Here is a 12,466-nt window from a genome sequence, read left to right on the forward strand (position 1 = left end):
TAAGAATAAATTGCACTAACAGGCTAGTAGCCTAAATGGCCACAAAATAAGAAAATAAATTAAACCTGTTCATTTGGGAATTAAATGTAAAAGAAGCAGGAAATAATACTTACTCTATAAAATCTAATGTTTTATATCAATTATATTATTTATTGTGGTATCACATGATAAATATGATACCAATTGTATCAAAGTAATTAAAGAGATCTTGGGGTAGGCCTCAACGTTATGTCCAATAAAAACAAATTATAAAGTCAGGTTACGAGAAATGTTCATCCTGATGATAGAAATACATCAATCAAGTTAGCATTAAGTTAAATGACCTAATGGCATCTTATTTTCAAAAACTGCAGTAGCTCCAAAGTAATTTTTAAAGCTAGGGTAAGGCTCAACTTTACAGTGCAAGCTAATATAATAACAAGTCATCAAGTAAACAAAGTAGACTTCTCAGCAAGTACCAAAAAAGCTCCTACTACTCACCAATTCCTCTAACATCATCAAGACTAATGCCATTTGTCACTTGTGCACAAGCAACTGTGATAGTCACACTTCGATAGTATTTACCATGATATAGTTTGCTCAAAATCGAGTAAGAGGCCTGTAATTTCACCGGCAGAGTAAACTTGGTATTTTTTAATTATTGCGGAGGCCACTTATTTTAGAGGGAATTTTTTTACTGGAGACGAAAAATAACTATATAAATGGAAAGAACATACTTTATTTGACTTACTGTTGAAATTTGACATGATTACGTTTAGCGGCCTTTGAGTTCTGCCTCCCAGTAGGCAGCTATGTCAGCGAGGATTGAGTTGAATGAATTGCCGCCGCTAGCTACACTCCGCCAAGTAGTTATACAGCGCAATGCGGCGGATATCTTAGTTTGGGTTATGTTTGTAGGACTTTCCTCATTTCGTTATGAATCAAACGATACCAGATGAGTTATCACTCAGGACGCTGACCCAGATACAGGTGGTGACAGGTGATGCGCGCGCTCTGGTCAATGATCTGACCTTGGCCAACTTGGAGGGGATTTGGCAGGCGAAAGTATGCCTCATCTGATATCATTTGATTCATAACAAAACAAGGAAAGTCCTACAAACATATGTATGATAACCAAACCTAACATAAACGATGCAGCGCGTATAAGGGCGGCCTCCGTCTAATAAGAAAGTACCGTACACTTTTCCAGAGCTTTTTTAATAACAGGTATTGAGTGATTCTAGTGAGAACATAGGGCTAATTCACAAACTTTGTGTAAAAAAGGCTACTAGTAGCTTTTAATCTTATCCTGTATAATCGAGCCTTAACACCTTAACTGCTGGCCTCCATTACTGTACAACTGGTACAGTATAATTTTGAAAAACATTTTTTTTTAATTGTTACATCAATATACACATAATTTGAACATGTTTCTAAGATACAAAAGAAGTGTTCAGCACTTAATTTACACATTTTAGTCAACAACAAATACCCTGAAAATGTAAAATTTAATTTGGCTGGGTTAAGTTTTACTAACATGACTAATTGGACTTTTTGAGAAATATGTCTTAAACTTGTCAATTATATTGTTCTAATAAAAATAAAGAAAACAATAGATGATAAGCAGGGTATCTTGCTTAGTTGGTAATGCTAGATAGACTTTAGTTTGGACGACTGATCAAAACTCGACTGTCTTAATTAATGAAAAAATATTTACGCCACACTACATTATTTTGACGAACTTCCCACGCAAGGATTTAGTCCAGAAAACAGCTGTTTGCCGCCAGCTTATTCAAATGGGGTTTCATTGCGTACTACTGTACTGAAATGAGTTTTACCGGACACCAATCAGCTGATTATACTGTATTTAGGTGGCAATGAATGGTTATAAACAAAAACATATAGTGATTTTTATTCCTTTAGTTGGTGGAAATATATAAGGATTTGTACAGATTTATTAGTATGGCGTAAACTATCGTACCTAACTCGTCCAAAATGTGTGTACCGGACTCGTATGGTAATCCCGTACTTGACTTCGTCTCGCACGGGAACGACCACACTCGTCCGGTAAACACTCATTTTCAGGACTAGTAACGTAATATACTACTAAAGGTCTCCATCATAATACTGAACCAGAACTTAGTCAAGAATAATTATTGCACTCAGGTAAAAATAACAAAGTAAGTAATCTACCATGGACTTTTAAATATAATACTTTTACTTTTAACTAACGGAAAATAAAGCTTTATTAGGCTATTTATCTACATTATTTTACAAAAGAAAAAAAAAAACATTCCACATAGTCAACATAATCAAAGTATGATCTTTTTTAGACTTATCACCAAGTAATGTGAAACTTCTAAATCTACTTTATGTATATATAAATATAATGAAATACAACTAACAAGCCATATTTTCACTAAAGATTTCTAGAAAACAAATTCTACCGGGAAAACATTATTTTAAACAATAAATAAATACAAATTCTACAAACAAAATAAAGGTTGATTCCAAATATATTTAACACTTACAATTGTATTTGTTCCTCCTACAGTCTACCTTAATCTTTACACGTTTTGGATCGACGATTTTTGGTAAATGATCTTCTTTTGTAGGAACAACATTAGAGAATCTTTTGAGACCAATCGTTTCATTCAGTTCAACATCTGTAAAAAACAACAATGTATGCTAACTTTTTTATAAGAATAGGCCTAATCAACTGAATAAAATTGAACTACTATTCAGAAAACACGATTTCCAATGAAATAAGTGATTCATATGGTACAGTACATGGTAAAAAAGTTATGAATGTAGAGACTATCTGTCGGCTAGACCACCACTTTGTAGAATGATACTGGTTTGAGCATGAAGAAGTAGCCTACCTTTTAGTGTCCACAACTGTAGTTATTTGTTTGCTTTAGTTCTAACGAATTTGAAATTAGATCGATCAATCATGCCTTTTTTAATTATTTGATTCTTAGAGAAGATTTACATTTCCTATGGTAAAAAAAAACCCGATAATAACACTTGTATATACAGCATGAACAAATTAACCCTTCCCGGACGGGCGAAATCATGATATAGGACAGGAAAAAATTGTAGAAAAGAATAAAAATTAATTTTCTTTGTTTGTGTTTTGTTATACAAGTATACATGAAATAAACACAATAGAACACTTCATAATGTCAAAATAATTTTTTTACTCGTTTTTAAATAGCGGATATATATCAGTTACCCGTCCGCGGATGAGTAGAAAAGCAGCGGATATATCCGCCACCCGTCTTTGAAGATATGACCATGACAACGTTAGGCAATAAATAAAGAACAATATGTAAACAATAAATAAAGACAACGTAGTGTTGAGCGTGAAACGTCGAGGGGGGAGCATAGGAGAGGTGGGTGGTGCGAGGGGAGAGGGTAGACGCGTGAGAGAGGGGGGAGTGCGGGAGAGAGCGCAGCCATGGAGATAGCAGGAAAGTATTGCCTTGGTACCGCGAAACATCTGGTTACTGCTCAAGCACCTGCCAGTCTGTCTGAAAAGAAGGCGGATATATCCGCTTCCCGTCCGGAACATCAAAAACTATAAGCTGATATATCCGTCACCCGTTCTTTATCGCCAAAAACTTAGGCGGATATATCCGTCACCCGTCCGGGAAGGGTTAATTGTGCCACCATTGCTATTTCAGAAACTATTAGATACAGTAGAACTCCAATTATCCGAACTCAAACTATCCAAATTGCTTACAGAAATAATTTAAAACCACAGTAATAAGAATTGTTAAAGAAGGCAGAAGGGGTGACCTCAGCAAAATCCAAAATTTGTCTCGCGATCGTGTTGAAACCATCATCGTCTCATGCGGTCATGGAAACATCATTATTGTTCAACGCAATCGCGGCGAAATCATAAATATATACCACGGTCGTGTAGAAACCATCATCTTCTCCCGCAGTCATGGTAACCTCGTCATTGTTTTTCGCGATCACAGCAAAATGTTATATATATCCTAAGGTCGTGTTGACACCATCATCGTCTCCCGTGGTCACGGAAAATCATAACCGACAATCGTACTCCGCACTGCAGCAAAAGTTTAAATTTTAGAATCGCGAAACGCAATAGTAAAAGGTCGGCATGACTTGGCCTATTTTTTTAAAAGACTCTGAACTTCGGTAAAAATCCAATTATCCGAATTTCCGATGATCTAAATGGAGTCCGGTCCCAATAATAGCATCAAAAACGCCACTGACCACAACACCTGATCATCACTGTGCAGTAGAATGAAGGGAATGACGTATATTTGCTTATCAACTGCTGCTTTGGCAGGTCATTTAAAAATCCCAGTTTAGGTCCAGTTTATCGACTAACCTGTTACACCAGAGTGACTTGAGCCAAGTTCTCACTGATGACCATGTCCATGACCACCTGCACATTGCTGGTGTCCGTGGCTGTGGTGAAGTGAGGGTACAACACCTTGGCAGAGTTGTGGTTGCGGAGAGCAAACTTGTGCTGGATAAACAGAGCACCTCTGTCCACATCAAAGTCCGGCCCTGCAAAACCATACTAGATAGTCTAAAAAAACGATGCTTAAATAGCTTTCACTGTAAAAAAAAACTGAAAAAATGTTTGTTCTCAAAGAATTGTATATTTGATTTGCTAATCAAGACACATTCCACTCTGAAGAATGTTGTCTACAGCATTTAAATAAGGCTACATGCTTTACATTTTCATCAATATGAAATATTGTTAATAGTATAAAAGTACTTAAATGAATAAGAAATACCCACTCATCTCATGTTTACTGTGCAGGAAGCTAGTGCTATTAAATAACACTTTACTGTTACAGTAGAGTCCCGCAAACTCGGCACTGGATAACCCGGCAGTCTGGATAACTCGGCCATCACCTGGCTCAGAAAATTAGTGATTTTTTGAGTCCGAGTTAAACATGGACACAAGCCAGCTCAAGTATAATCATTCGCAACTCGTACTAAGGATTTGTTATACTATATCTGATGACTTAATACTGACTTGTAATAGAAATCTAATTGAAAAAGGCGGTTAAAAAGCTTAAAAAGTGTATTTCTCTTATTTTTAACTCTAGTTCCGGATAACCCGGCATTTCACAAACTCGGCACCCTTCCAGTCCACACAACGCCGAGTTTGCGGGACTCTTACTGTATATTATGATACTGTAAACCAACAAAGAGTTTTATTAAACAACAATTTTTGCAATAACCAAGCAAATACAATACCAAGATCAAGATTTCTATGATATGAATCTAATGTCTCAACAATATCCAGGGCCGTCGCGTGGGGGTGGGGGTGGGGGGTGCCTTGAAAGCGGCGGACTTGGGGGGGGGGGGCCTCAGGTCAAACATGATGATCATGAGGTATTACCAAAATTTGAAAAATGTTAGGTGTACATAACATAAAGGTGTATGGGTGGTTTGATTTTGGAGCCATGCCAAGCTTAGCCTGCATACACGCTTGAGGAATCAAGCACCAAGTCAGAAAATCGAGCTTAAGCCGAGCTTTTACGATCAGAATGTTTTGGCTATCACAAAATGTGTCTGCAAAGATCACATTTTTTCCGCAACTAACAAAATAATGTTTCTGGGGTCACGGAGGTATTCAGGATTTTGACACAATTGTGGAGGATGATGGTTATTGTCTCCATTACAGATGATGTCTCAGACATCGACGCAACCCACTACGAGCGTCACTCATTTGTGTTTGGTATGGGAAGGGGGGTGCCTGGCAATATCCCACCCTGGGTGCTAATAAACCATGTGACGGCCCTGACCACATCGCCTGAGAAAAACTAACTATCTTTTTGTCACTATTTTTTAAACACTTACTAATTCACTAACAAAAGTTTCATCCACTTATAATCTATCCATCCATCTAGCTCCTTTGAAATGTGTATAAAGGAAAAAAAGAGTTTCTCTTAGTGAGATACAAGATTTATTATTTGATTTATTATTTGTCTTGGCCAGACTGGATTTATTCCTGGAAACAGGTAGGAATTGGTGACTACTACTGGGCCCACTCTATGTAGGCTACTACAATCAGTTCTACCAATATCAGTGTTCTCACCTCTATAATCAGGGAAGTACAACCTCAAATGTCGTCCAGAGTACAAGATCTTTTCTCTGAACAAATCAAACTTGTTTAGAAACAGAATGAAGCTAGCTTCTCTGAAGAACCGGTTGTTGACGATCTGAGAGAACAAGTTCAAACTCTCTTCCAACCGGTTGACACTGGAATCTTCCTGCAGCAATAATAACAGTTAGTACGATGGGATAAGTTAAAATGATTTTATTAGAAAGTGATCCAAGACCAATTAACATGTAAATGAAGATGTAGGTTATTTTATACAAAGTATGTTTTGCTTAAGTTCTGCTTCCACAAGGAACGCCACAAGGAAGTCAATCCGGACAAAATAAAAGAGATAGAACCTATGATCATCATATCGCTTTTATTTTAGTTATTTTTCTGTTTAGCAGTTTTGGTCATGAAACATTGACTAAAGATTATATTGGAACTAACACACAAACACTTTTAAATAAATGAAGAAAATTGTTTTTATATTGAGAAAAACCAAAATTGCTTTATTAATGAACTCTTCTAGTATTTATGCCTTCTTTAAAATTCCTATTTACGGTGTGAGATTCTTAAAGGCCAACTTGGATGGCTCAAGATAAAGTAAAATGTAAAAGGAGGCTGAGAGGCATTTTCAGGCAGAGACCTCTGGGACCATGTACAGGGAATCATTTTTCATATCTTTAAATATTAACACTACGGTACCATCTTTAAAACATACCTATTCAAATCTTTTTAGTAAACAAAATAAACATCCCAAGATCAATCATACAAGAAATAACCACTTAATTGAATTGACAAAATTTTTAGTAAAATGTTACCAATCTTCTGGCTGATCCAATCTAAACAAACACTCGTCACGGTACAAAGACATCAATTACTTACAATTAGTGTCATATCATAGCCGCTGAGAGAGACAACGAACAGCACAGCCTTGACATCATCAAAACAATAAATCCACTTCCGTCTCTGGGATCTCTGACCTCCAACGTCAAACATTCTGTAATTATTAAACAAAAATACTACAAATTAAAACTAATTGATGCATTGAAACAACAAAGGTTAAAGTGGAATTTAAGAAAATAATACAATTTTAGGCCTAAGTCTATTTAGGATTATTGTCACTGATTTATTTTAAGTAACAAACTTTTAAATAATATTGTTCTAAAATAAAATAGCGGTTAACAATTTGCTCAGTGATTTTTTTAGGCCTACAACATTAAAAAGGTATGCATGCATGAATATAAATAGGTTGTAATAGGTACCATAACTGGATGAGAGTTCAAGATGGTGTCACATGCAGCTATGACTTTATGTAAAACATTAGAAATATAGGTATGTTAGGCCTGGTCAAAAAAGACAGTGCTTGAAATATGCAAATAATATTATAATATTTGGAAATTGATGGATCAACACTAGGCCAATCTTAGTTGATTGTTGTACTTTAAATAAATGGTCCTGGCTGCACAAACAAGGGACAAAATGGTGGTTACAGATAACGTTCTTTACTCAAAGTATTCCAAACAAAAGTGCAGTAAAATGTTAAAATACTTATACATTGCAATCCACACCATAGAGAGCTACTTGTGGTCCCAAAGACACAGTTCAATATAGTTGGTTTACCTGATGATAAAGTCATTGATCTTGAAGTGAGTTTCAATGATGCCATTGGTCCTCACCCTGGCTCTCAGAACATCAGTTGCCGTCGGGACATATTTAGGGTCACAGATGCGATCCATGTTGTCAAACAGGCTACAGCAGAAAGTAAGGTTACTATTACAATACTTGACGAAGCATACAGCTTTAACAATGTTAGCTCGACCACGGAAAATAAGGCTAGTTTTTAAACAAACTTGTAATTTTACTTGTTGATGTATGTGCAATTACGGGTGACTATTGGAGGGGTTTCATTCTGCCGGAATAGAAGTAGGCACATTTAAAAATACTGTAATAGGCTAGAGGGAAGCGGTGGTGGCAGATCTCAGGTGTGGCATAAAGCTAAATTTATACGGCCGTAAAACCATATCCATACGGTCCTGATTGCTTCATTAGGATATGTTTTAAAAACAAACAATACCAGATGTTTGACATTATGGCAATAGTGAGAGGATGTCAATGTCTAATATAAAAGATTATCTTTGAACCTTGCTAATTTAACCTTAGGATTTAACCAGACCAGGATGTAAATCAAAAGTGAGCTATTAACAGAGATGAATTGCTCAATTAATAACGTATAGAGCAATATTCTCTATGCCTGTTGATTAAATTTATCAATTGTATTGTCATTTTAGCTATACTAGATTTTATTGTTGTGATTTATTGTTACGAATAGTATTAGGGGCTGACATGTTGATACTCACTAAATGGCAGAGTCGTTGAGTTGATACTCAAAGCCTCTTGCGACAGCCAGTCTCACCCCTCTGTCTTGCCACAGACATTGCAGCGCGACAGCGACGTCCGGCAACATGGTGAAACTTTTGTCAAAACAGCTGGTGGCTGTGAGTACAGTCTGGGCATGGCCCTACATGACACAATGTACGATAAGTTACATAGCAACATGGTTAACAATAGTATTAACAACTCAATATTTACAAAAAGTGTATTGTTAATTGTTATCATTGTGAAATGTTCAATGGTCAAGATTTCTGCCCTCTAAGTGTAGGCTACTATGCCTACATTTCAAACATGTCTAGGTATTAAAATGAACGCTGACCCTAATTCAGTAAAAGTTTAAACTAACATATGACAGCTTTGAGTTAATAGTAAGGAAACTAATTTGGAGCTACTGTTTAAAAAAATAAGTTAATTCTCAGTTAGAAGCTCATTTTTGGTGATGGTGGGTTTATAGTATTTGAGGGAGTATTGCGGGAATTTGTTACCTATCACAATTAGTAAAAAACTTGTCTTGAAAATTTGTTTTTCCTAGAATTGTGACGGAAAATGTCTACCACAATAATCCCTCAAATTCAAATACCAAAGCCTAAAGTTATATTTTCTGGTGACCTAGCTGCAAAGGCCAGTGGGAGAGTTTACCTTGTTCTTAGCAGTTTGCAAGTTGATCCGCAGCAGTCCCATGCCACCCAGCACGTACTTCATGGACGACAAAAGGTTATCCATGACAGTGGGTCGGAAGCTGCAAAGCTCGTCTCTAGTGAAGCCATCACTATGGATGATCTTCATCTGTTTCACCAACGTGCTCTTGCCACTCTCCCCCGCCCCTGCAAACATAAAACATCGTAGTATTAATCTGAATTTGCCAACCTGAAAGTGTTCAGATATTTTATTTTAATGTTAGGACTGTTCCAGTTTTTAAGAAGATTTTTAGACCGTTTTAGCACATCGAAGAAAGATTATAATGAATTCACAGTACCTCTACTTAAGCTTAATAAAAAGTTATTCTGCAGTTAACTTAATTTTTGAAATCCAGAAAAAATCCCCGAAGCCTGCGCTATTTATTCAGACACTGTGAAAAGTCTCCTGCATTTTTAATATGCCTATTTACAGACAAAATTCAGAACCATTTTATATGTCTGTAAATAATTTTTAGCGATAGGAGATCATGCAAGATGGTTCTAGTTGTTTTTGTCTTACCGAGCAGCAGGATCTTGATGATGTTTCTCTCTTGATGAGCGAGCTCGCTGAGTTGCTTGTCAATCTCATCACTTCGCTGACGAGCCTTGGCTTCTTCTCTATCTAACGTCAGACATCCACCCATCCCATGCTGGCGTTGTGTAACCTCCGGCTCAGCTACTCTCCTCTTATTACGTCTTATAGTCTGCAAGTTTACAACTAAGTTATCAATCGTACTACTCCTAAAATTCGAAGCATTATAGGCTACCAAGCAATCCCTTTGACTTAGGGATGAGAAATCTCTAGGCCCTACATTAAACAACATTTTAACAGATGTACATCCCCGATACAAAGACGGTTATTCTTTCTTACTACAAGAGATCTCCTGTATAATCTGTTTATATTTATAGACACATTATGACCTACTGTGACTTGAGCCGCGCCTCAGGTTTGAAGGGTACGCCACACCTACCAGCGTGAACCACGTGATCTTTTCGTTTCTGCGCAGGTTGTTTTGTTCTTGGGATGTCTATAGGTCTAGGCTTGGTACAAATTAAAATACCCCCGCTGCAGCAAACATGCTGACTAAGCGAATTTCCATTCTTCTGAATTGATTTTCAACTAAATAACATTAGGTAGGCTTAACTAGTACCTAGGTTTGCAGCTACAAGGAAACTAATAAAGTGTGCTTTTTAGTAAAATATTAATAGATAAATATATCAATAAACAAGCAAACTACTGTACAACATTTTACAATATTCTCCATAGGCCTAATATAATAATAACATGCGGATTTTAAATTTACAATTTTTCAAATTTTCTCCATACCAATAACCGTACAAAAAGACTTTGATATTAGGGTACTGGGGTACACTTCCATACCTGTTGGCACAAACAACCGAATGAGTAATATTGATTGATCGATTGTTTAATTTGATATATCGTTTGGTTAATTAGGTTAGGTTAACCTTACCTAACTAACCAAATGATATATCGAATAATCGATATTGATGGATATTAGGCTACCGGTACTCATTCGGTTGTTTGTGCAAACAGATATGGAAGTGTACCCAGGTACGGTACTTAGGCCTAACTATTTGTTTTTTAAAAAAGCTCTTTAAAAAGGGCTGGAGGGAAATTGGAAAACTTTGTGTTTTGAGGGTCAAAAATTATAAAACCCAATTTTTAATCCATAAAACCCTGTTCCCATGGTCGGATCATGCTAGTTCGCAAGCTCTTTCAAGGTTCATCCCGCCTTACACCTTTAAACCAAATTTCATCAAAATCGGACAAAAATGAAGTTAAACTCAAGCTATCGCATTTACGGACGTAGGCTAAGTTATAGGCTAACTTATATAACGTACATATATAAATCTATATAGGCCTATGTATATAAAAGTTATATAAATATTTGAACAAATGGTGTTTTTAGCCTCTGGGGACATCAAAATGAAATCGGTCCCGGGCCTAGGTCTTACCGTGCCACCTACAGTAAGTTAATGGCTACTTCCCTATAACTTGGGGAAATTCGCTAAAAGAACAGATTAAAGTAAGTAAAACTACATCACCAAATTGTTGGAATAAATAGGCACGTCACCAGTAGGCTATAGCAAAGTTTTGCCCCAAATGTCCAATTGAAGCAATAATTGACATTATTAGAGCAAACCCAAGCTATAGCCCCATTATTCTGTAAGTTAGAGCTTGACAATGACTTGAAATGTTTGGGGAATTGTTTGTAACGCTCAAATATTCAACTTTATTGCTCTTACATGTGGCATTCTCTGGCCCAAAGCATAACCCCACGGTCCAATAGATTATAGATAGGATAGGTACCGTACTCTTAGCCTTTGATTTTACTTACTAGCCTATATCATAAGTCTCATATTTAGATGCTAAAAAACGATACATTCCTAATTTGAATTCCTTTTGCCATGATAAAATTACATTTAACTTGCATTGCAAGGGCCTACATTAGATATGTGTACCAATAACCTACATTCTTCTCACCTCCAGTTGATTGTATAGTATCTCTGTAATATAAGGAAACTAAATTCTTTACAGTAATTCTGATTCACATAAACCTTTAATTTAATTACTCACCTAAAGGTATGAGTCACAATTTAGTCTCTAAACAGCAGATAAAACCTAGCCTAAATTGTAAACAAACAGAAATGTTTCGTCTTCGTCGCTTGCGTTCTTTTCTTTGTTGCTTGTTTGTTGCTTGGCTTGTTGCTTCGCCTCACGACGCTCCGTCACCCGTTGGTCCAGTACGTTGGCCTAATTACGATACACAGCAGAAGGAAGAAGGAGTAATTGACTATGGCATTGATTATAGCATTGATTATAATTATACTCTGGCAGTGCAGAGGTTTAAAACATTACCAATATTGTTTAAATATGCTACGATAGCAAATTTTCTCAGAGTTGATGATACAGTATTGAGTTACTCATTTTATCCCATGCGATATTATTTTATACGCATTCACCTATATGATTTTTACATGTAACTGCTCATTATTGTGTTGTGGCAGTGGATACAGTGTTATAAATTTGAATAAACTCGCGAAAATGTTTTCTGTTCAACTTGCCGAAGGGTCAATAATCATTATGTCTCCTGTCTCAGTGTCTTATACGGTACGGGTGCTGTCTGTCCTTTTGACGCAGTGGTCCAATACTTCCTCTGGTTATGGACTTTTTTATATTAAACTATTTAGGAGCAGGATGCATTATATTTAATTGGAAAAATAGCCAGCTCAACAAAAATAGACCTATAATCAATGATCTCCACTAGGGTAAAAAGACACATACAGCGACTGAGAG

General features: G+C 36.5%; 1 protein-coding gene across 1 annotated transcript; it reads right to left on the reverse strand.

Annotated features, from left to right (window-relative positions):
* Positions 1-1,894: 1,894 nt before the first annotated feature.
* On the reverse strand, positions 1,895-11,847 carry LOC129000873 (guanine nucleotide-binding protein G(o) subunit alpha-like). Its single transcript, XM_054427933.1, has 9 exons — positions 11,747-11,847; positions 9,668-9,851; positions 9,110-9,294; positions 8,437-8,597; positions 7,700-7,828; positions 6,962-7,076; positions 6,071-6,245; positions 4,343-4,524; positions 1,895-2,645 (listed from the first exon to the last, which is right to left on the reverse strand). The coding sequence occupies exons 2-8, from the start codon at positions 9,789-9,791 to the stop codon at positions 4,346-4,348; spliced, it is 1,068 nt and encodes a 355-aa protein (XP_054283908.1). The 5' UTR covers positions 9,792-9,851; positions 11,747-11,847; the 3' UTR covers positions 1,895-2,645; positions 4,343-4,345.
* Between the last annotated feature and the right edge of the window lie 619 nt (positions 11,848-12,466).

Source organism: Macrosteles quadrilineatus, unplaced genomic scaffold (assembly GCF_028750875.1).
Source record: "Macrosteles quadrilineatus isolate MER2022 unplaced genomic scaffold, UCM_ALF_1.0 Scaffold_8__2_contigs__length_117827958, whole genome shotgun sequence".
Taxonomy (NCBI): Eukaryota; Metazoa; Arthropoda; class Insecta; order Hemiptera; family Cicadellidae; genus Macrosteles; species Macrosteles quadrilineatus.